This window comes from Triplophysa rosa, linkage group LG17 (assembly GCF_024868665.1).
Source record: "Triplophysa rosa linkage group LG17, Trosa_1v2, whole genome shotgun sequence".
Classification (NCBI taxonomy): Eukaryota; Metazoa; Chordata; class Actinopteri; order Cypriniformes; family Nemacheilidae; genus Triplophysa; species Triplophysa rosa.
The window spans coordinates 23,455,152-23,479,499 of record NC_079906.1 but is presented as its reverse complement, the minus strand read 5'-3'; the positions used below and the strand labels follow the sequence as shown (position 1 = coordinate 23,479,499).

General features: G+C 41.3%; 1 protein-coding gene across 1 annotated transcript in view; it reads right to left on the bottom strand.

The window, feature by feature from the left end:
• The window catches only part of sema6a (sema domain, transmembrane domain (TM), and cytoplasmic domain, (semaphorin) 6A), a 56,366-nt gene extending 35,312 nt beyond the window's left edge, over positions 1-21,054 (bottom strand). The window contains exons 1-3 of the mRNA XM_057355869.1: positions 20,838-21,054; positions 2,648-2,793; positions 2,176-2,293 (exon numbers count right to left, since the gene is read on the bottom strand). Coding sequence (XP_057211852.1) covers positions 2,176-2,293; positions 2,648-2,747 — 218 coding nt within the window. The 5' untranslated portion in view covers positions 2,748-2,793; positions 20,838-21,054. The remainder of the gene's footprint in view (positions 1-2,175; positions 2,294-2,647; positions 2,794-20,837) is intronic.
• Between the last annotated feature and the right edge of the window lie 3,294 nt (positions 21,055-24,348).

Genomic DNA, 24,348 nt, shown 5'->3' with positions numbered 1-24,348 from the left:
GAATGTTCGGCCACCGAAAATGTTCGGCCACCGAAAATGTTCGGCCACCGAAAATGTTCGGCCGAAAATAGCAAAAAACGCAAGTTCGGTGTTTGGCCAAATGTGTGAAATGGCCGAATAAATTTTACCGAACATGACTCGATCAAGCAGCAACCAGCGCAGAGAGAGAGAGAGAGACAGAGAGAGACATGTGCGCTTTATTACTGCCGCAAACATTTTGGCAGTGCGTGTGTGTGTGCGTGTGTGTGTGTGCGTGTGTGTGTGCGCGCGTGTGTGCGTGTACCTGGTAAACCCTACGGTTTAAAAAAAACATTTTTTTGTCCCCATGAGGAAACAAGCTTATAAATCATACAGAATGAACTTTTGTGAAAATGTAAAAGAGCAGACAGTTGTGTGTGATTGTTAGGGTTAGGGTTAGGGAATATGATATATAGTTTGTACAGTATAAAAACCATTGTGTCTATGGAATGTCCCCATAAAACATGGAAACCCAACATGTGTGTGCGTGCGTGTGTGCGTGTGTGTGTGTGGAGCATTTTAAAGTGTCAGAGAAAGACACAGCACGGGACTTGCCGCACGGAAGTAAATGTCCGAATGAAAGCGTCTTTACCGGTCGGTAACTTTACTTCAGACGGAAGCGGGCTGTCTGACAGTAGCCCCTCCGCTCGCGACATCCTTTGACATCATACAGTGGTCGCGTGCACACAGTTCCCTGTACTAAACAACTTGTCAAAGTATGTTCTGTGCACCTTCTGAGAGAACAGTCAGCTTTTGTGGGCGGAGTTTGGAGGAGAGACGTGAACTGAAATGGTAGTCAGTCAGCATCAGTCAGAATTGCTTGCATTGGATTTTTTTTTCTTTAAATCTTTTTGCAATGTAGCCTATCATAATCCAACAGTTTTAGTTTATTCGTATTTTTAGCTTATAGCCTAATGTGGAATGAAAGTTTTTAATGAAGTGTTTTGTTGTAGGGGTACAGAGTAACTTACATTACATTCTTTTAGCAGTCAGTTATAGGCCTAATTAATATATTCATGAAGGGAGAGGGCTCAACTTTTTGTTTGAATTTACTGTTTTGTAATCAATTTTATATTAAGTTGCATTGTATTTTATTGAAAAGCAAGACAAATTATAAAAAGCACATTTTGATTATTCAGTTTGTGCAATAGTGAAAAAAATAGCTTAATAAATAGAAGAAATGCAAAAAACCGTGTTCAGTGTTGGGTATTATTCGGCCTTCGGCCAAGTGTTTCACATCATGTTCGGCTTCGGCCAAGAATTTTCGTTTCGGTGCATCCCTAGTCCTCACTTTACTCTCCTTGTCCTCACACCGCTGGTCTACAACTCAAACCGGTCCTCACAAGTATAGATGTACAATTACAAACACACACACGCGCACACACACACACACACACACACACACACACACACACACACAAACTCACACACTCTCATTCTGTAATCCACCAGCGCTGGTCCTGAACTTTCTCATGAGTTTTTTTCGGTGTCATTTGTGTGTTCTGACATCCGCAGAAGCTCTCATTATGGGATATTGTGTATGTGTGTGTGGGGGGGTTGTGTTGCTATGGCGCGCTGCAGTGTGTGTCTGTGGAATGTGAATAATGTCCTACATGAGGGGTGGTGTGAGGGCCGATACCTCCAGACAACATCACTGAGCTCTAACATTCATACAGAATACACAACATGAGACTGTGAATCAACTCATTTCTGCCATCTGACGCCTCATAATCACTCTTGTGCCGCTGAACTGTGTGTGTTCTGCCCAATATTTTCATCTTTAGCCGAAAATCACAAAGGGAGGAAGTAATCCCAGTAAAACATACTGTCATCATATCTGTCCGCTTTCTACACGATCAAACACAAGAATCAAACAGCCCAACTCTACACAACACTGTACTGTACTGCGCTACACTGCTTCATATTGAAGTGAACTGTATTGTGTAGTGTACAGCATTCATAACTCTGGCTTTTATCCTTGGGAAATGTCTGTATTTGCATGTAAAGAACTTTAACTGGATTCAATCTACTGCACATCAACTCTTCTACTCACACAACATGTTATTTCATGTCCATATGCTGGTGAACTGGAAGGATGTCTGGTTGCCAAGCCAACAATCTGGACAATCTTTGGTTGTGTTGAAACAGCAGACTCACCTGGCAGCGATATACAGAGTCCGATTCATAATCACAATCAGCTGAATGTCCAGTTTATGTCGCTGTGTGTTGTTTCTGCCTGGTTTGTGTCCAACAAATGCTGGATATTGTTTTGTATCTGGATGGAGAAGAAGATCAAGCTGAAATTTCATTCACGATATCAAAACATATGACATTCAGTGGCATAAACCAATCTTTATCCAATCAGATGAGCTGTAGAAAGAGAATGTTTGGGCCCAAGAACAAAAAAACAGCCCTGTGGTCATTAGTGTAAACTAAAACGGACGAGGTGATTTGAGTTCAGAGAGAGTAAAGTGGAGATTGAGGTGATATTCCAGCGAAGCGCACAACATTTAGATGCCTGACAGGCAAAATAAAAGAGGAACCTTTGATCTCTCAGACACTCATTTACGGTCCAGCACCAGAACCCATTTCCCCGATGAATGTGAGCGAGAGAGACTCCATTACTCACAGTTGCCATGTGAAATAGTGATTGGCTCGGTGTCCTCTGGGAAAGCGGCCCGAGCCGTCTGCAGCAGAGAGAAATACAGCAACAAAACCTCCGAACGCATCTTTCCCTGCGCACCGCGTCCCACACGATCACTTCTGAACTTCAACCTGTACACAACAACAACAAACACACAAAGATCAGTCACAGACAATATTCTGAGCAATCACATTAACTGACGAGGATGTGCTGATCTCCAGTGATTGGACGGAGAGATGGCTTGATTTGCTGTGATTTACAGACGCCTAGAAGACACCAGAGAGACAGAACAACATCAACACAACTTCTGCTCAAGAACCACACAAAACATTTGTCTAAAGAAGAAATGAAGCTGTGAAATATAAAGAGATTAAGAATGAATGAAGCGGTGTCTCCTCCAGCGCTCTGCATTCACATGAGTCATGTTGTTTGACTTTTGACTTTAATTGCTTGACAGTCGAGTGATCGACTGAAGATCGAGTGTGTGTGTGTGTGTGTGTGTGTGTGTGTGTGTGTGTGCGTGAGTGTGTGCGTGTGTGTGTGTGTGTGTTACACAAGAACAAACTCAATCACACAACATCACATCACTGACACAGCGCTGAACATCATCTGCTCTCACAAACCCAACGCACAATATTCACCAGAACACCAGCAGACGTCCTTCAGCAAAAGAACACAAAGAACACAATCTGTGTTGAGTGACAGCAGCACCACAACAAATCAACGACAGGACGAGAACCACGAGCAGTGGGCGTGTCTCATTCAGACTAACAGAGCCTCAGATTAATGAAAGCATCACTTCACCAGATGACCTGTCAGTCAAATGATGTTTGTGATCCTCCCCGAAGACAGAGACACAGCTGGTAATAAACCTAAAGCCCAGTAAACACAACACTGACCAGCAGAAAGGTATCAAGCACACCAGCAATAACTGTGAGCTGGTGTCTGTCCAATCACATTTAAATATCACAACCTTTTCACCTCTGACGCGTCAACATTCATTCATCACACATCAAATCTTCATCCGGCTGGATTCTACATTACATGTTCACATTCACATCACACATGAGTCATGTTCCTGCTGTCACAACACAACAGAAACATTTCAACACATTGACAAACGTTTACTTCATATAACACACAAACACATTTATTCCCACAATATAACGCACGCACACACACACACACGCACGCACGCACGCACGCACGCACACACACACACACACACACACACACACACAAACACACACACGCACACACACACACGCACGCACGCACGCACACACACACACACACTCTCTTTAATGAAGGCAAGAAATGCTTCCAAACACTACACACTCAAAATCTCTTCTTAACTTTCCAGTTTTAAATGTCAGCGGTGGTTTTGTCTGTTATCGCTAACCAACACACTGCTCCCAAGATGCACTGCAGGTGACATCATATAACATTCTCTGATGTCAGATTCTCAAAAGCTTCAGAACTTTAGAAATCCAAACACGTTTATTGAGAAGTGATTGTGTAAACAACATACAGAATGTGTTATTGTTATTAAACTACACACACCTTGAGCTTCTCTGGTCAAACTACAGACACCTTGAGCTTCTCTGACAAACTACAGACACCTTGAGCTTCTCTGGTCAAACTACAGACACCTTGAGCTTCTCTGACAAACTACAGACACCTTGAGCTTCTCCGACAAACTACAGACACATTGAGCTTCTCTGGTCAAACTACAGACACCTTGAGCTTCTCTGACAAACTACAGACACCTTGAGCTTCTCCGACAAACTACAGACACCTTGAGCTTCTCTGGTCAAACTACAGACACCTTGAGCTTCTCTGACAAACTACAGACACCTTGAGCTTCTCCGACAAACTACAGACACATTGAGCTTCTCCGACAAACTACAGACACATTGAGCTTCTCCGACAAACTACAGACACCTTGAGCTTCTCCGACAAACTACAGACACCTTGAGCTTCTCCGACAAACTACAGACACTTTGAGCTTCTCCGACAAACTACAGACACATTGAGCTTCTCCGACAAACTACAGACACCTTGAGCTTCTCCGACAAACTACAGACACTTTGAGCTTCTCCGACAAACTACAGACACATTGAGCTTCTCCGACAAACTACAGACACCTTGAGCTTCTCCGACAAACTACAGACACTTTGAGCTTCTCCGACAAACTACAGACACATTGAGCTTCTCCGACAAACTACAGACACCTTGAGCTTCTCCGACAAACTACAGACACTTTGAGCTTCTCCGACAAACTACAGACACATTGAGCTTCTCCGACAAACTACAGACACCTTGAGCTTCTCCGACAAACTACAGACACTTTGAGCTTCTCCGACAAACTACAGACACATTGAGCTTCTCCGACAAACTACAGACACCTTGAGCTTCTCCGACAAACTACAGACACCTTGAGCTTCTCTGACAAACAACAGACACCTTGTATTCAGCCGTGACAATAACTACAAGAAACACACAACACAACACAACACCAGCATACACACATTTACACAAGAGCCAGAGATCTCCCGTGAGGACACACGATGGCTGTTCAATATCTAATTTTCTTTACAGCATCCAGAGAAGTTTATGATGAGCGACTCTTGATATCAGCTGTGTCACACAATTGATCTAATGGAAGTCTCTCATTCATTTAGTGAGTGGAGTCATAGATCACAGCAGGTTTCTCTCTCTCTCAGAGGTTACGTCTGCACGAGTAAAGCTGCTAAATGAAACGCCAGCGTTACATGAGAGTACAGTCCACCCATCGGTTCATTCAGTCCAGTCATTTCATTTCATTTCATTTTACACTCAGAATAATCAAAGCTAATCTGAGTCCCGTCTGTTCATGAGGAGAATACAGAAACTGAAGCAAACAACAATGAAGCAAATGATTTCATACTCAACGGGGACCATAAAGAAGAAAAATATACCTTTCATCTTTAAAATCATTTAACAACACAGATGTGAATTATGACAGAAAAAAACAATGTCTCTCTAAAAGCAATCTTTAGAAGGAATGGATGAATTGTGTATGGATGAAATGCAGCGTCTCTCTCCATTTAATCTCAGGAGAAACACATGAGGTCTCGTGTGTGTGTGTGTGTGTGTGTGTGTGTGTGTGCGTGCGTTCTCTTCTGGGTTTAACGTGTCATTAATTCAAGCTCATGACTTTATGTTGCGAGTGATCTTTGCACATTTGGTGATGTTCTTCAGAGGTTCAGTTTAACGGGCGCTCTCGTCTGATCTCACCCCGGAGCAAATGCTGAGACACAATGAGATTCAGAGAGGATTATACTTCACTTCAGCTAAAAACCTCCGCTGGTGCCAAATCAAGTCGAGCTAAAGCTGCTTACAGCCTCCACATCATCAACTGTGTTCTGATATCATGAAGGAAGTTTTGACTTTGAGTCTGTTTCAAGATCTCATCATGAAAATAATCTGATGGCCTTGAGACCTTTCATGAAACGGAAGAGCGAGCAGATATCATATCACACAACTTTACATTCATCATAACATCATATCACTGATATTCTCTAAGGTCAAACACAGCTGTCAATCTGTACTGATGTTAACCATTTTTATCATGGGTAAAGACATCATAATAGGATTATTGACTGTTTACCGTACAAGGCCAAAACATCCACATCATAAAAAAGAATTTATAGGAATAAATCCTCACACAGTATGCAATGATGTTTCTGTATTTTAAACTCAATGTCAAGAACACAAACGTGTGTCATGAAATACAACAACATGAATGAAAATATAGATAGCTTTTTTCCTTTATACATCTCCAGCTATTAAATTCCCACAAACGGGTCTGAGCCGCATTAACATCTCATTTCACTCGCTTCTGTCTGTGTCATCTATCATTGTTGACCGAAACGGCTCGTCTCCGTCTCAGCGTTGAGATAATAGGAGCGTCTCTGAGACAGCAGACATAATATCCGCTCAGATAAGCTCCACACTGTATGCAGTTCTGTATGTTACCGCTTCAGAAAACAGAGATATTTGAATAATAATGTAAAACGACACAACCACGAACATCGAGCAGTGACGAGAGTGAACGCACGTCAGACACGAGTGTTGAGTTAAACATAAACGTTACGGTTCTTTTACAAGCACTTCTGTTTTCAGATAAACAATAAACGTGATAGAAATGTTGAGAGAGTCAGACTTCTGTACATAAGCGCACAACACTGAAATCACATCACAAAACATTTGAACACAGTATAAGCCTCATGACGTCTGGCTTCTAGTTCGCTTCGATGTGAACACAGACTCTTAACACTGGACCTCCTGTGGTCCTCCATCCTGTTATACTGTGTCATGATGAAATGTGTTTTATATCTGAAGGACAGGGAATAATAAACCCATTCAAAAATAAACCAAACAACCAGTTACTACAGTTCATCCATAACAAGCATGCTCTCTGCTATAGTTTAATCATGGTATTTCTATTAAAACTGTGGTTCTCCAAATGGAAATCAAACCGAGCACTACACTCTTACTATAATAAAACCAGTGTCTACACCGGACGCGACAGGACATGAAAACCTGCTCTTTCTCATAGGATTTGTCTAGTCGCGCCGCATCCAGTGTGGACACAATGTAAAATGATAACGTGTTCGAATGCGTTTCTAATGTCTTTTGTCGGGTCGCGTCCGGTGTAGACACGGTGTAAGGGGAGCAGGGATGCAACGATTATAGATTTTGTTTGTAGATTTGGTACGATTATAGTCTGAGGAATAATCACGGTTGCACGATTATGAGGATTATTATGCCTCCATTAACAATGAAAATTGTAAAAGCGCTATATAAATAAAGTTGAGTTGAGTACATTAATTTCTAGATTTTTACTGGCCCTGACAAAAAAAATTAGGTGTTTCAGGTTGGTCTAACTGTGGTTATTAGGTACAGAAACTGAATAAAGAAGTCAAATGTAAAATAACACTTCATAGTCTTCACAGTATACTGAAATATAGATCAAACCTTATTAAAGTTGATCAGTCAGGAGCAGTGAGCGTGTTTTGTCTTTGTTTTTTGTTGTTTGATGAGCATTAAAACAGATATATGTATTATGCTGCTGTCCCTTTAAGAGCTAGCGCGCACGGATCACATGCATCAGGCAATGCCCGTAGTAATTAGTGAAAATAAGATTTTTTAAAGATATTATTTTCCATCTGTTTCCCATGTATACTTGAATGTTTGTCCTTATTAGCAGGGGGTTGTCAAACACCAAATTTTTAACATGGGGAAAACACACATTCGTTTCAGTAGTTTTTGTTTCATCACGAATTAATACGTTTAATTACGTACGGCAACAGCCATCCTTACATATAATAAAGCACAAAATGCTTTAAATTATATATTGGTGAAAACATGATATAGTTTAAAAACAAATGGAAGCAAAATTTAGAATAGTGAGATCAGCGGATTCGAACCTGCTTCACAGCAGCATGCGTCTTTCGCACTAACGTTACACCACTGAAGCCGTCGATAAAGCGGCGCAGTTGTTATACTGTTTTCTAGAGGAGTCACCTACATGTTTCGCGCTTGTGATGTTCATGAATATTCCCAACGAGTTCTTACAGAAACAATTTATTAAAGTATTGTTTGTGTCGTCTTTGTCGCCACCACTTTTCAAAACAAAGTTACGCCACTGGATACTTTAACCTACAGAGGATTTTTGTCAAATCACACGAGATGTTTTACTTGACCACTTCAGCTGTATCATCGCTGTATTTGTGACTGCCATGAATGGCGTTGACTCGCGCACACACAGCGCCAGCTTAAAACGCATCATTTGTTTATTTTCATGTCACAGACACGAATGGCAACACTATACCAGCTTGTTTCTAACATACGTGTGTGTGTTTACTGTAGCCTATACGGCGTAATCAACTCTCCGGTTCCCCGAGGGCTGCTGCCGCTTGTGTCTCGTACGGCTCGCACTAAATCCTTGGTGTTTCGAGTCCGACGTCATCACCCAAACGTGTTTTTTCATCAATTTTAACAGTCATAGGTAGTTTAGATGGTTAGAGTAAGGTTAGGGTTAGGGTGTGGGTTAGGGTAAAGGTTTCGTAAGACTTGAAACACCAAAGATTTAGTCAAAACCAACAAGCCACGCCCACGGATCTGACTCGAAAGTACCGTCCCCGGAAGACAGATTAAGCAGCAGACGGGCAGCTTGAAACGGAGCTCTGAACACACCGTATATCATTTACACACAGAAACAAGATTGTATAGTGTTGCTAATAGCTGATGTCAGTAAACACGCTATTTAGGGCGCAGACCAAAGAAACGACGCGCTGTCACTTTCAGCCGAACCAACTCAAATACACGAGAACGATGTAAGTGCTCGCTTTTGATCATAGGAACTTCGGTCTACTTATGTGATTATTTTATGTGTCTGTGACATGAATAAACAAATGATGTGTTTAAAAACACCGTTAGAGTCTGTGTGTGTGTGCGCGCGCTAGTGAAGCCACAGCTCAAGTACAAAAGCTTGTGTCATTTTACAAACGTCCTCTGCTTATACTTTCACATATAAGATCATTAATGGTTTTAACCGCGGTTTACTTCCCACCGCTGCCTCGAGTTCAACATGGCTGCGTATCAAATCTGTAACATGCTCATCCTCCCCGTTATACGTGTACCCGCACCGGGGCTATTTTTAAATTGCAGGTTTATTAAAATAATGGGAGGGAAACTATAGAGATCCGATCAGTTATCCAGATGTGGAAGCCACTTGATGATAAGTGTAAATGCGCTGTGCCCTGATTGTCTGAAGATCCGATCTGCTTGTTCGGATCACCGAGATCGCATGTTAATGCCAAGTGTAAACGCACCCTTTGTTTGTGCAAGTTGCAACGTTTCCGTTCCGTGCAACAGAAACATGCGGCGTAACGGAGCCTTTACGATTAATTAACCGTTACATTTTTAAGCGCGGTTAATAGTAAACCTCGGTAATCGCTGCATCCCTAAAGGGAGCAGGCAATAATCACATGGTTCTCTGTAACATGTGCTGTTTGTGATGTATTCATGTATTTATAGCATCTAAAAGGACTAGAAAATGACATTATTAAATATAATGTGACCCTTCTGGCTTTATACACACAGCCACACGAGGAACTAAAACATCCCAAACCTTCAAATCTGTGTTTCAAATGTGGTGATTCAGTTGACAATATTTAATACTGTTGTATAAATGTAATACAATAAACCATTATTTATTTGATGAACTGAGGAATTTGTTGTTTATCTATAAAAGGGTTTAATTTAGTGATTCTGTGCATTCACATGTGCTGGAACTGTAATTTACATACGAATGCTAATGAGATGCTTACTGGTGTTTCTGGGAATGTCTGGGACAAAGGAGACTCTCCGGCCAGTGTACTTAACTGCTGAAGTATAGAGCGGGTTGAGACGCACACGCACGCGCACACAGTGACGTGTTTCAGGTAAATCCCACTGCAGCAGATTAAAGTCTCTTATCTGACAGAACAGACGCGCCTGCAGCCGCACTACAAATCAAAGTACTGCTCCTTTATTTCACTCAATGGGATTAAAGACACAAAATCCAACAACATCCCCATCAGCAGATACACACGCATCTCTTCATACACCGTCACACAAACACATTCACTCTTTCATTCTTATCATGTAGAATAATGCACCAGCGTCACATCATTACATTCACAAACATGTGTATTCTGATACATTCTGAGAGAGAGAGAGAGAGAGCGCGAGAGAGCGCGAGAGAGAGAGAGAGAGAGAGAGAGAGAGAGAGAGAGAGAGAGAGGAGTAGATAGAGAGAGAGAACAGCAGAGGAGAGGGTAAAGAGGGAGATGTAGCAGAGAGAGATGTAGGAGCGAGGGGCAATTGTCGGTGGTATCGTGCTGCTGGGTTGTGTAGAAGAGGTTTGAGCGAGAGAGAGGAGGAAAGAGAGAGAGAGAGAGAGAGAGAGAGAGAGAGAGAGAGAGAGAGAGAGAGAGAGAGAGAGAGTCATGGTTAAATTCTCACAGGATATGATGTAAAATTCATTGGGTTTACACTCGGTGTAATGTGTGAAATGATGTGCGTTTCTTTCTAAAACGGTCGGCGTTCCTGTTGAATTGGTTCCTCACATCCCACACGACTCCTCCACAGAAGATTCGCCAGCACTGAACGCTCTCATTCCTCCAACACTGATGGATAGGACCAGACGCTCTTCTGATGTCACATTCTTCTTGTAAATGTTGGTTCTCATGTGAATCACTAGCAAGAATATAAACTTATTCACACGCTCACAAAAGAAAGGCTGTGTTAGTAAGACTGAACGGAACGAATGGAAATGTGTGGTCTGTTCTTGATGTAAACAGAAACGCTGTGGTACAGTTAATGAGGATCAGATCGATAGTGCTAGAGAGGTGTTCATGTCCATCAATTGAACACAAATCCTGACGTCTGAAGATCAATGCCGAAGACACAGAGCTCAGCTGTGGGAAATAAAGGAGCTCTTCACACACGGCCGGCTATGTGGGTCACAGATAGTTGTGTTGAGGCCAAACACTGGGCTGATTTGTGGTCAGTAAAGGGGCGTCTTGAGCTCTTTGTTTCGGGCCCCTCGTCTCGTCTCTCTGGGAGCCCCTCTTTCACATCTCCCCACGTGATCTACACTGGCGCTTTTGTCCAAAACCCATTGAAAACCAGTTCTATCCAGGACCACCAATTAGCTGAACCCCATGGGGTGACACGGTTCATATATGCTGAGCTCCCACATACATCCATGACCTTCACCTCATCTGTAAACTCACAGGGAAAAACATTTCTCATCCGCAAAACACATGAAATATTGTGAGATGAGAACTTTAAGAGAAGAACGGGTTCTGTCAATCACGCATCCACAGAGGAGCACAGCGTACGGTACACACAGAACATGTAACTTCCATTGTCTGCTGTCATTCACACCTTAACAGTAAGAAACACAACAAACCCAATTCCTCCATTCACGAATACTCTTCAGTTCCTGATACATCTTAAAGAGATACTTCACCCAAAAAGGAACATTCTGTCATCATTTGCTCGCCCTCATGTGATCTCATACCTGTATAAATGTTCCGATGAACACAGAGAAAGATATTTGGAAGATTGTTAGCAATTTTCAGTTCCGGGACATCATTGACTACCACACTGCAAAAACTGATGTGTTAAAAAACAACACACATCACTGTGCTAATAGTATGTCATGCTGTGTAGATTTCTACACACATCGTGTGCATTTTATTAAAAAATACCCCTGGAAAGATTAACACAGTAAATGTGTTATCTCCTGAAGGGAGGGCGTAATTTTAAAACTAAAAATACTTTACATGGTAACACATTAATTGCTTAAAAACACACATTTGTGTGTTAAATTATCTGACACAATTTGTGTGTTAAAATGGCTTGCACTTGTGTCAAATTTTAACACATCACTTTTTGCAGTGCACAGTAGGAAAAATGAAATGGTGCTCCAGAAATGTTTGTGTTCCTAAACACTTCAAAATATCTCATTATGTGTTCAACAGAGCACTATGAAAGTGGACGATGTCCCAGAACAGAAAATTGCTAACATTCTTCCAAATATCTTTCGCTGTGTTCATCGAAACAAAGTAATTTATACAGGTTAACAATCAGTAAATGATGACCCTTTTTGCGTGAACTGTGCCTTTAACTAAATGAAATAAGAAGATTTGTGGGATGAGTGAGGGATGTGAGATCTCCTGGAGAACTGCAGCGAACATCAAACTATGCCGTCAGTGCATGAAAACTCCATTCCACAAGACCTCTCATCAACTTCATGACTGAAGAAAATCAACATTCGCTTTTCTTTTTCTGGGGGTTTAATATCATTCAACGTGTGATTGATTCTGCTTGTGTTTTTAGTGCTCTAGTGTTCACATGGTCTCATCAGAGTCCTGTCTGAGCTGGTTTCAACCCAAACAAGAGGAAACATTGCAATCAAACTGAAGGACTTGATTATCACATGACCAACACACACACAGACAAGACACAAACAAATACAGCATTACATAATATATAAATAACATAAAAATTGTATTTATATGATTATATTTGCGAGTAGCAACCACATGACGAGTGGAAGAGAAGCATATAGATCTTATTTAAATACATTTTTAAATCTGATATATGAAATAAATCTGTGTTTAATGCACACATCCGTCAGTGAAACGGTACACTAGATCAAATAAAACATTTCAATAAACATCAGTAAATAATGAAAACTCGAATAATATCAGAAAGTGAAATATGACATAAAAAAGCATTTGTTGCAGAGACAACTTAACCCACATTCCAGTTGAAACATCGGCTTTCCTATTCAGATTGCCATTAAAATGTGACTTTCCTATTCGTTGATGGAAAACTAACCCTATAACCAGATGAAGATGTGTACGGCCGCACTGAATGCGCGTTCAGAAGATGCTCAGATGAAGAGGTTTCTCCGCAGCCACGCGCACTGCGACACCAAGTGGTTTGATTTGATGTAACTGTTCATTTCACAACAAGATCCATTGCAGAACGCGCAGAATAAACTGGGTTTTGCCGAGCAGGCCGCGCATGAATGCGCCAACGGAAACGTATGCTAATAATTTCTGTGTTAATGTAAAATCTTTTCAATAAAACCATCCCCAACTAAAGGCTATAAATATCAAATCTTATCGCAACTGTCATTATTATTACACTTATATTTGTCACAGTGTGTGATGTGAATTATACTGCCGGTGGCACTTTACCATTGCGGATGTCACGGCCACTAGGGCTAAACGATTAATCGAAATCGAATCGCAATCGCGATGTGAGACGTTGCGATTTGCTAATCGCAAGAGGCTGCGATGTGGAAGCGATGTGAAAAATAGGAAACGCGTCTGTTCCAAGCCCGCTTTGAGTGGCATTCTTGCTAACCAACTGAGTGAGCGCACCTCCGTTATGCCTATCAGCACTGCCCTAGCCAACTGCGTAAATGTCCGTCATTAAAAAAAAAAAAAAAAACACAAGGCAAAAGAGAGAGAGTGTGTGTGTGTTATTATGGCATGTGCAGAGTCAGATCGATCATTAGGCAAATAAATACTAAAGAACCGTCCAATTCAGAAGACCGCACACACAGCCTGTCATACTCGCGCGTCTCTGCCCCGCGTTGTGCGTCTCGCGGACGAGCCGTTTAAACTTGACGCGCATACACAGCCTGTATCGTAATGACGTTTATAGTACTTGAGTCCGGCTCCACTCGGGCATCTGGCAATATGGACGAGGCTTGACGCACGCGCGCACCCTGTGTCAACTCACGCCTAGCTCCGCGTTTCAAACAAATGTAAATTCTATCTAACTGTTTTGCTAATTTCACTTGGATGAAATTAAACATTCAGCACATTTTTTACTTGTTTTAAAAAATCCCACATACTTAAAAAATAATAAATCAGCCTATGTAAACTATGAACTATTTTAATAATTTACTAACACAATAGAAAATGTTATGGATTTAAGGGTTACAATGGGAGTTGTATTTGTTTTAATGGAAACTATAATAGTGTACTCTGGTATTTGGATTCTATTGGTGTGATGTAATCTGGAAGTTGGGAACCAATTGAACAACAGTAAGCCCTATTTGAATAATGCCCAAAGCACACTACAAAAATTAATTTTGTAATGGTTTTAATGGAAACAATTAAATGTTTTTATTTTTGTTGTTTTCTTTCAGGGTAACTATACTCATACTGTGCTCTACACAACAATATTGAATTGAAGCTTGAATTAGAAAAGTTAAAATCGCAAATCAAATCGCAATCGCAATGTCTGTCAAAAATATCGCAATTAGATATTTTCCCCAAATCGCACAGCCCTAACGGCCACCATCACAAGCCTACACACACACACACACACACACACACACACACACACACACACACACACAAGAATGACACAAAGTTTTGTCTAAAAGCGCACACACAGATAAATTGTGTGTAGAACCTGATTGTGACGAGCTGTTGTTTTGTGGCTTGTTATCAATGTGAATGATTGTTCTTGGCATGTGGTGCATTATAAAATGGGAAGTTCAGAATGGGTTCAACTCTTGTGATCCGTTTAACCATTAAACAGCAGCGTTCAGTCAAGTGGACGAGCGACATTATAATGAAGCCTGTCATGCTCTCTCTCGCCCGCCCTCTCATTTCTCATTTAATGAGGCTCAATTAAAGCCCATTTGTTTAACACACTGTCACATTCCATATGGACATCTGAACTGTAAAACCTTTCATTATGGAAACAGTTCAGAAGCAATTACTGAAACCATAATACAGTAAAACACACACGTCACGTCACGTCTGCTCTCATTCTCATTCTCAATGAACGCCTGAATGTCCTGTGATGCTGAACAACCACCAATAACTCAAGACAACACAAACCTGACGTCCACCGGCATGACAAGTGACCTCACAGCGGCTAAAACTCCCTGAAATTAATCCCTGAATCAGACACCAACAGGACATCAGACCCAGCGCATCCGATCTTCAGAGCTCTCGTGATGCTCCTATAAAGAACTGTGACACGTCTTGAGTTTCCAAAGCATCCGCACTCCACCGAGCCCAGCACACTGAGATATTGATAAGGTGCTTGGGTGTTTTTCTTTACAAAGAAACAAATGTTTGAGATCAGCGACACACATTCATGATGAAGAAACTGATCTTATGACAAGCAGACCAATTCAAATGATCCAATGCAGAAAAACGTCTTTCTCCATTTACAAAGAACTGATACGCGACGCGTGTGTAAATATGATTCTAACACAGAAATGAAGGAAGTCATTGTGTTCCTCACATTCCGTCTGATCCATATGGAGCACTGTTTGTTTGACTTGTTCGGTCTGATTTAACTGAAGAAACCCAGAGATCAAACACAGGTGCATGCAAACGGAGCGTGGCTTCATATGTAGGTCAGTTGTTGCGGTGTATCTGCACGTACAGCCCACCGAGACACAGAGAACTCCTTCTGTTGTCTATTTGGATTAGTATCCTGTAAACTCCAGCTATAAAATCATCCACTACACAACACAACACAAAAGCATCAGCACAGAAGATGATTAAAGCGCACGTGTGTAATAGATCTGCTGTGATTTCTCTTCTGACAGACGAGGGAAATGAGAGGTGAGAAGTGTTTCTGACAGACACTGAGGTCCTTGTGTTCTTCTGTTACCCGACGCACGACGCCACACATGGCTGCAATTATATATGGAATAAATGTCCACAAAGGAGCTGTGTTGTTCAAATCCCTCCAGACCGGCTGCTGTTCAGCGCCACACGTGTACTCCGTCCGCACTGAAACATTTATCACAGAACCAACGTGAGCGAGCAAACAAACGTCAGAGAGGATGTGAAAGCAGACGTGTGCTGTCTGATGCACATTATAACAGCACACACATCATGTCGATATAACTTCACATCACACTAGGGATGCACCCAGATGGACATTTTGGCCGATAACCGATATATGGCCGATATGCAGTATATAAATATTCATATAAAATTCCCAAAGACTGAAACAAAAGGCAAAACATGGACAACTGCTTTTATTTGAAAACACTGACTGCAGAAAACAAGGTAACCATTAGTTCTCTTTTTTCCCTGAAAATCATCAAGCCTACTTTACACTAGTTAACGACTCTTTAACCTTCTAACTTTTCTAAATAAACAAACTGCAGATGTTCTTCCAGAGCAACTCTTATTATCCACATGTCTATCACGTCTCCAGGCAGAAATCATTCAGACAATGTGCTTTTGTTCCTAAAGTTTACACGTTCATAAATACTGTATCGACATCAACAATGTTTTGCTCATATCAGTAAGTGAATGATCACGACAGAAAGACAGTACTGTACTGTATTTTAACAGTGAGCGTGCAGATTTCAGTTTATTCTGAACCGATATGGCCGATAACTTATCATGCATCCCTACGTTACACTCCTGGAAAACTGAAGAACTGATCAAGTCCTGCGTGTCAATGAACTCATTCTGAGGTGTTTGGCTTTAAATAGCTGATGAATCTCTTTATAACTCGACTGCTGAAGCATCAGCGTGTAAATAAAGCATTTCATTCTGAGACGCACGGAGTGAATATCATCTGATTTCAGCCTGACAAACATCACCGTTCAGATGGAGATCACAGCTTCTGTCTCCCTGACATCAAACATGATAAGAGCCCGACATAAATAACAGACTAACACATCTCTGAGTACAGAAACCCAAACGTGTTTGCCCAAGGACTTTCTAACAACAGAACTGATACGACACACAGTGAGACAACATTGTGCTGATGCTGTGTGTGTGTGTGTGTGTGGGAAGGGTAAACCCTACGGTATGGGGACAAAATGTCCCCACAAAGATGGCAATATCCAAAACCCTTGTCCTTGTGGGGACATTTTTTGGTCCCCATGAGGAAATGAGCTTATAAATCATACAGAATGAACTTTTGTGAAAATGTAAAAGAGCAGACAGTTGTGTGTGATTGTTAGGGTTAGGGAATATGATATATAGTTTGTACAGTATAAAAACCATTGCATCTATGGAATGTCCCCATAAAACATGGAAACCCAACATGTGTGTGTGTGTGTGTGTTCACATCAGCATTCAGCAATGAGAGTGATGCTTGACTTGGGGCCGGTTGCATATGTAGCCATGGTTTTAAGACAGCGTCTAAGAATTAGTCTGACACTAAAGTCCGTGAAGAAAGACTGTTGCATAAATAAGCTCGTGGTTGTCTTTTGTAAGTCCATCTATATTGTGGAAAAAGTAAGACACCGAACAATTTAACACAAAATGGCCGCCAGTAGGAGCTAAACCAGCTTTTCTTTGATGAAAATATTTGCATATTAGAGAAATACAATGCTGCCAAATCAACTTAAATGAACAAATGTAGTGATTTCAGTGCAAATAATCATAAAAACAAGGCTCGAACTACAGTAACTGAGAACATTAATAGTGTAAATCGGTCAGTTTCACAAACCATCAAAGATGTACACAAAATAAATCTCCAGCATTTTCATAAAAGATTTCCAGTGGATTTTATTGGTCTTTGAAATCTCTTCCTCTTCTTATTGTCCATTTAAATATTTGCGACTGTATAGCACAAAGTCAGGCATGTTCTGAATCTAGAGCAGTTGACAGTTTATTGGTTTCCATGACGACATAGATCTTAAAGAAAAATGAGCCAGGAGGGCCATGAGTCTTCATTTTTGGTCTTAAATTAGACCCTTATAAGATTTTGTGCAACTGACTTAAAAAGTAAACACCAGTCTTAACTGAGAAATTAGACGACTGGCTTGTAAGACTAGTCTAAAACAGTTTTATGCATCCGGCTGATGTGTGAGAGATCCAGCAGATCACTGTGACCCACCAGTATCTCTACTGCTCTGTAATGTCCCCCCAAACACACACACAGTTATAGCCTGAAACTATGGCAACAGAATAAGAAAACAGCAGCCATGATTAATAGATGAGCGAGTCAGTGCCAAACGCCGGGTCTGACACACATGTATCTCTCTCTCGCTCTGTCTGTCTCTTCTAAACACACACTTACTAATTATCACCACAAACCTTCAAAAAAATACATAACCACACACACACACACACACACACACACACACACACACACACACACACACACACACACACACACGCGCACACACACACACACACACACAGTGGAGTTGTGTTATCATTAAAGTTTGATGTTTGAATAAAGCACGCATTCATTCATTCCCTGATGTTTTTTAAAGTCTAGCTGTCCTGAGGACCATCATAAATATCATCAGATACATTTTTTAATTCATTCTGTTTTTCGAAAAACAACACGCCTATTTTACAGTTTGAGTCCCGGCTCCTGCTTCCCTCTCTCTCATCCCGGGACTTCTCTCTCCGCTGTCATTTTAATATGAAAAAAATAAAATAATTAAAGTAAAAAAATAACTAAACCATGTTTTATATTGTAGATTGTATTGTATTTTTTTACAAATTGTAAAAAAATATTTATATTGTATTGTAGATTGTCTTGTAACTGCACTTATTTTGGTTTCAATATGCATGCACTCAATATCTCCCAAAATCACCATTAAATATTATAAAGAACATCACTGAATATCATTTACAAATACCAAACTGACAACCTAAAAACAGATTTATATTTTATTTCTGAGATGCTCATATACCGCTTCAAAGACGCAAGACTTAAATGTTCCCATTTCATCCGAACACCCCCCATTCATTCTCAAAGTGAGCTCATGAATAAAACATGATGATGTGAATCATACATGAGATATATTGACAGTATTTCTGAGTCTCTGATTTAAGCTGCGCTTCTTTAACATAATTGAGAGCAATCCATTGACTGTCATCAATAATTCAGCTTGAGTGAATCTGACAAAATTCAAATATAGGACTACAGGATTGTCACTCGCTGGTGCGACAAACGGCCATCAGTCACGCTCAATGGATCTCTCATTGCCTTTGTGCTGGAGTGCACATTAAATTCCCCTCATTACCACCAAAATAATCAGCCGGACAGCTCAAAGCATTTTCTCTTGCCTTTTAAACCCACTGAAATGATATATTTTTATAAGTCTACCAAAAATGCCTTTTTAGGAATTGTTCACGATGTACAATGATTAGGATACACACATAATTCCTTGCTGTTGGTTTGAAATTGAACTTTGATTTGTCATGACTGGCCTCAGAGAGTTTACACTTAAACATAAATGTAGTGCTTGCTTTTTGAACAAAAGCTTTAGTGGTTGTGGATTCAATGTTTTTTCTTTTGAAATTCTTCTAAGCCTCAGAAATAAACCAATATCACAGAGGCTAGGAGAAAACTACATCCACACGAACAGCAGGTCTTTACAGTCACACCTGAGACAGCGAACGCAGTAAGATACAGATCCACACAGCCTTGCAAAAAACCCACCTGAAATCCAGCATCAGCAACACAAACTAGCCGTGTGAATTTAAAGCACTGATAGCTGTGGAATCTTGGCGCGGTCGGCCGTGTGGCCGCCTGCCATATCACAGGGAGAAAAACACACAAACAACAGCAGACAATGAGATTAACAAACACTAGTTTATCCTGAGACATCATATGAAAGCACTGACTGCTGAGTCCGTTTGCTTTGACCCACCCTGACCACAGCCAGCAAACACATGCTCACCAGACACTGATGAAGAAATCGGTCCCGTTCTATTCATCGCTGAATAAAGTGGTGGAAACAGAGCGAAGGCTGGCACAGACACACCCTACACAACCCTCAGGGGTCAGAGGACAGCTGACCACCCACCCCCAGCACAACCTCACACATGTCACATTTCACTGACACCCCTTGAATGAGTTTAACACAAATAATACCACAAGACCTGTTACAGCATCTTACAAACACTGAAAATCAATTCACAACAGCCCACATTCGCACACATACACAGAGAGAGAGAGTTAAAAAATAAACACGAATTAAGAAGCTAGATTGATGTCAAAATGAGGGAATAAACTTCAGATTTTAACATTTCTGTCTGAAAGCGTGCTTTATGACTACATTTAACCACAAATCAAGCAGAACAGAATCAATTTCACATCTTTTCTCAACCGATACGCATGTTTATAAGCACAGCACCATTTCATTTCATATCGCATAAACAAACAAACGACGTACAAACAACCAAACATTTATTATTACTGTATTATTATTACACAAGAACATTTCATTGAATTTACTGTAAATATAAGTGATTTCAACTCCATGACGATCAGAAGCTCAACGCAGATCAGATCCATCACACCTGACACACATAACGTCATATATTCACACGTATTCATTCACAGACGATAAATCACTATAATGTGTGTGTGATGATAAAACAAACGGCTGTAGAAGTTTAGCGGAGTGACGTCATGAAGCGTCGCGCGTGTAATCGGCTACAAAGTAACGCGCGAGAATGTAACAATAACATGACAAACACAATAAACGTGTTGATGACTACAGTCATCTACAGAATGAGAGTGCGTGATTATTAATTCTGCATATGCAAGTAAAGTTTAAAGCGAGGCACACCTCTATTCTTAATATACATACCGTGTTTGACACCTTCTTCACATCGATATATCCATCCGATCACATCTGATCACTGATCAATCAATCCGCTAAAATATCACAGAAACAATAAATCGAACAATGAGCGTTTCATTCAGCGTCGCGCGCACACACACGAGCGGCCGCTCATCCTATTATAGATGAAGCTTTACTGAGCTCAGCTCGCAGCTGTCACACACACACACACACACACACACACACGAGCGCGCGCGGACACACACGAGCGCGAGAGCGCGCAGGGAGGAGCCACAGACCTCCGCGAGCTTTTGTTCATCATAGAGATCGAGATGCTGTTCAATTCACCATCACACACGTGTGTGTAAATATGTGTGTGTGTTTACCGTACAATTAATTCAACAAAAGCCACGTGGTGTTACTTACATCATGAGACAGTCTTGGATCTGTTACAGCACAAACTCATCACACACACACGAGCGAGCTGACATGTTTCATTTATATCGCTTTTCACCTTAATGGTTTCTGTCACTGTTCTATTGTATTGATACTTTGGCAAAAGTGTGTGTGTGTGTGTGTGTGTGTGCGTGCGTGCGTGCGTGCGTGTGTGTGAGAGAGAGAGAGAGATCTGGGTGTCACCGTCTTTGTGTGTGAGAAACAGCAGGTTGGTGGTCCTGTAATCACAGTGTGACCCACAAAACAGGACCTCCTCTACAACTCATCAACATAAACATTAATGTGTTAAACTCACAGATTTGACGAATGAAAGAAAGGTCTGAATGAGGTCACAGTCATCAGGTCACACAGGGGCTGCATTATAACCATGTGTTTATCCACTACAGCCATCTGTGTTACTGTTCTGCATTATTACACTGTCAATCATTCCTTCATGTATCCACATACATCCAGCACAGGCCTGAAACAGAAATAACAGGGTGCCGCGCTGCATACATAATAACAGTTCATTTCAAAAACACAGAGCACAGAAACCTCCCTATAGAACATTCAGCTTTCATTTGATGTGATGAAACGCTTGGCTTGCTTTTTTTCCTTTTGCAGCCATTTTTATCAGCTCAATGAACAGAAGAAGAATTGTTGAACTGGTCTAGCTGATGGTTTGTTTAAGTCTGTTTAGACACAATCACTGGCCAGATCGACTTCCTTTGACGAACAACTAAATATAGTTGAATCGTTGCAGACGCACACATCAGCGGTTTTTAAAGGGAAGGACAGATCGATGCGAAGCAGACCGAAGAGATGTAAAGTCATCACCTCCAGACGGGCAGAAGCGAGTCAAACCATGAATATGTGAACGGGAGAAGAAGCAGCCGGTTCGTCCCCATAGTGTCTCGTGAGAACTAATGAGAGATGATGAGAAAGCGAAGCCTTCAGAATATTCTGCGAGTCTCTGAAAGGTTAGATGTAGGTAAACCTGCTGGTATGGTGACAAGCACTCCCAGTTCCTGCTGAATAAATAATCCTGCAGCGCTGGCACACCATAGTGCTTATCAATATTTCAGCCCGTGCATCACACTTACTTACTGGTTATGCATGCGTAGAGTACGTGAGAGCTTGACGTTATCAGACTATTCAGAGCTCACATCTCTTATTCATCTGTTCCTCCTGCTCGAAAGACAGTTTGTGCTTTTCAGGTCACTGTGTGACACTCATCAGACCGTGTCAGTCTCTCTCGTAACACACAATCGCACACCGAGTGTAGTTGTGCAGTTTTAACACACATAAAACACACATCGCATGAATCATCTCTTCACCCTCGTGTATGCGACTCTTTCTTCACTGCTACACATTCAGTAAGAAAATATTTTGAGAAACGTCTCAGTGGTTTTAAACTCATACAGGTTTGAAAAGACATTAGGGAGGAATTCTCATTTTTGCGTGAGGAATAACGCTGTGCTGCGTGAATCGAGCAGGAGCTCATGTGTGCCTGTCTCTCAGATGTTAAAGAGTGTAAATATATTCACTTCTCCTCATTAAATCGGCTGTGCACACCAGCTTTGTCTCAGCGACCGGAGAACCGATGCTCACAGATGGAATGCGTGAAAAAAGATTCCAGGAAGAATTTCACACACAAAACATACCGAAGAACAGAAATGTTGATTTATGAAACGCACAGAAGGTGTTTGGACACAACAGAAGAGCGGACGGTCAGGTGACCCCTTCACCCGTGTCCTGATGATGATGCCGCTGGAACGGCGCTCAGGAAAAGGGTGCAGTTAAAGGAAGGGAAATCCGGACGCTCCCTCTCTTTCCTTCCAGGCCGCTGTTTCCCACAGCTTCAGAGGACGACCCGTCCCGCTCTTCATCTCCAGAAGGATTCTGTGACATATCAGAATGAAAACAAAGACAGGAGAAGAAAAGGCCGCATGAGATGAAGGCCTGTGACACAGTGAGCTGGTGCTCGGCCAACATCCCGCTGAGACGCGTCAGAGATTCAGCACACAAACCTTCAGAGATGCAGATGGTGTGTTAGCTCACCACACGCTAGCCGCTGCTGTTTCTCCTCCTCTGAATTCAGAATATGATTTATGTGTCCTTCAGTCTCATTGTGGTTTGCTAGAGAACATGTAAATTATGATGAGATTCTGTGGTGAAGCAACATGGAAATGATTTTCTTTGCTCTTTTAGTTTCTCATCAAACATCAGACAGAGATTTCACTCAGAGACTTCGATCGTAAGAAAAGAAACACTTTGGTGCTTTAACATCCAGAGAATAGCTGTTTCTCATTGCATCTCTTGAGGTGAAACTGTTTTTAATAGGTCATGAATTCAAAAGGATTTTCATACCTAAATGTTTGTGAAGCCACTCAAAGGTTGAGTGTCAATACTGCCCCCTGCTGACTGAAAACACCAACACACCTGATTTATTATCAGTCCACAGACTCACTGAAAGTCTCTTTCAGAAGGATGAAATGTCATATCACACGAGACTGTATGAATTGGGATGATGTTCAACACTTCAGACGTCATCACAGTACTGTGATGTTCATGTGGCTTAAAGGATCAGTTCACCTTCAAAATTCTGTCATCATTAACACGCCCTCTTGTCGTTTCAAACCTGTATGACCTTCTTTCTTCTGCAGAACACAAAAGAAGATCGTTTGAAAAATGTTGGTAAGAGAACAGCGCTGGACCCCATTCACTTCTATTGTAACCAATGCTGTTAACGACATTCTTCAAAATATCTTCTTTTGTGTTCCGCGGAAGGAAGGAAGTCATACAGGTGTGAAACGACGACAAGAAGGAGAGTAAATGATGACAGAACTTTTAATTTTGAAGGTGAACTGCTCCTTTGAGTCATGTCCCAGATGATCATAATACATGTAAATGTCCACCAATAATTTAGCAGTGAGGGAGAATGATTGAAAACAACAGGCCGCTGTATATGAGCGTTATTAAAGATGTTTAATGGCTCTGTGACCTACTTCAGCGGATCATGTCAGAGTAAAAACATCTGATTCTCAAGGACGTGTTGGACTGTATTATTCATGACAATCCTGTCACTCTCCTTTAAGCCTCT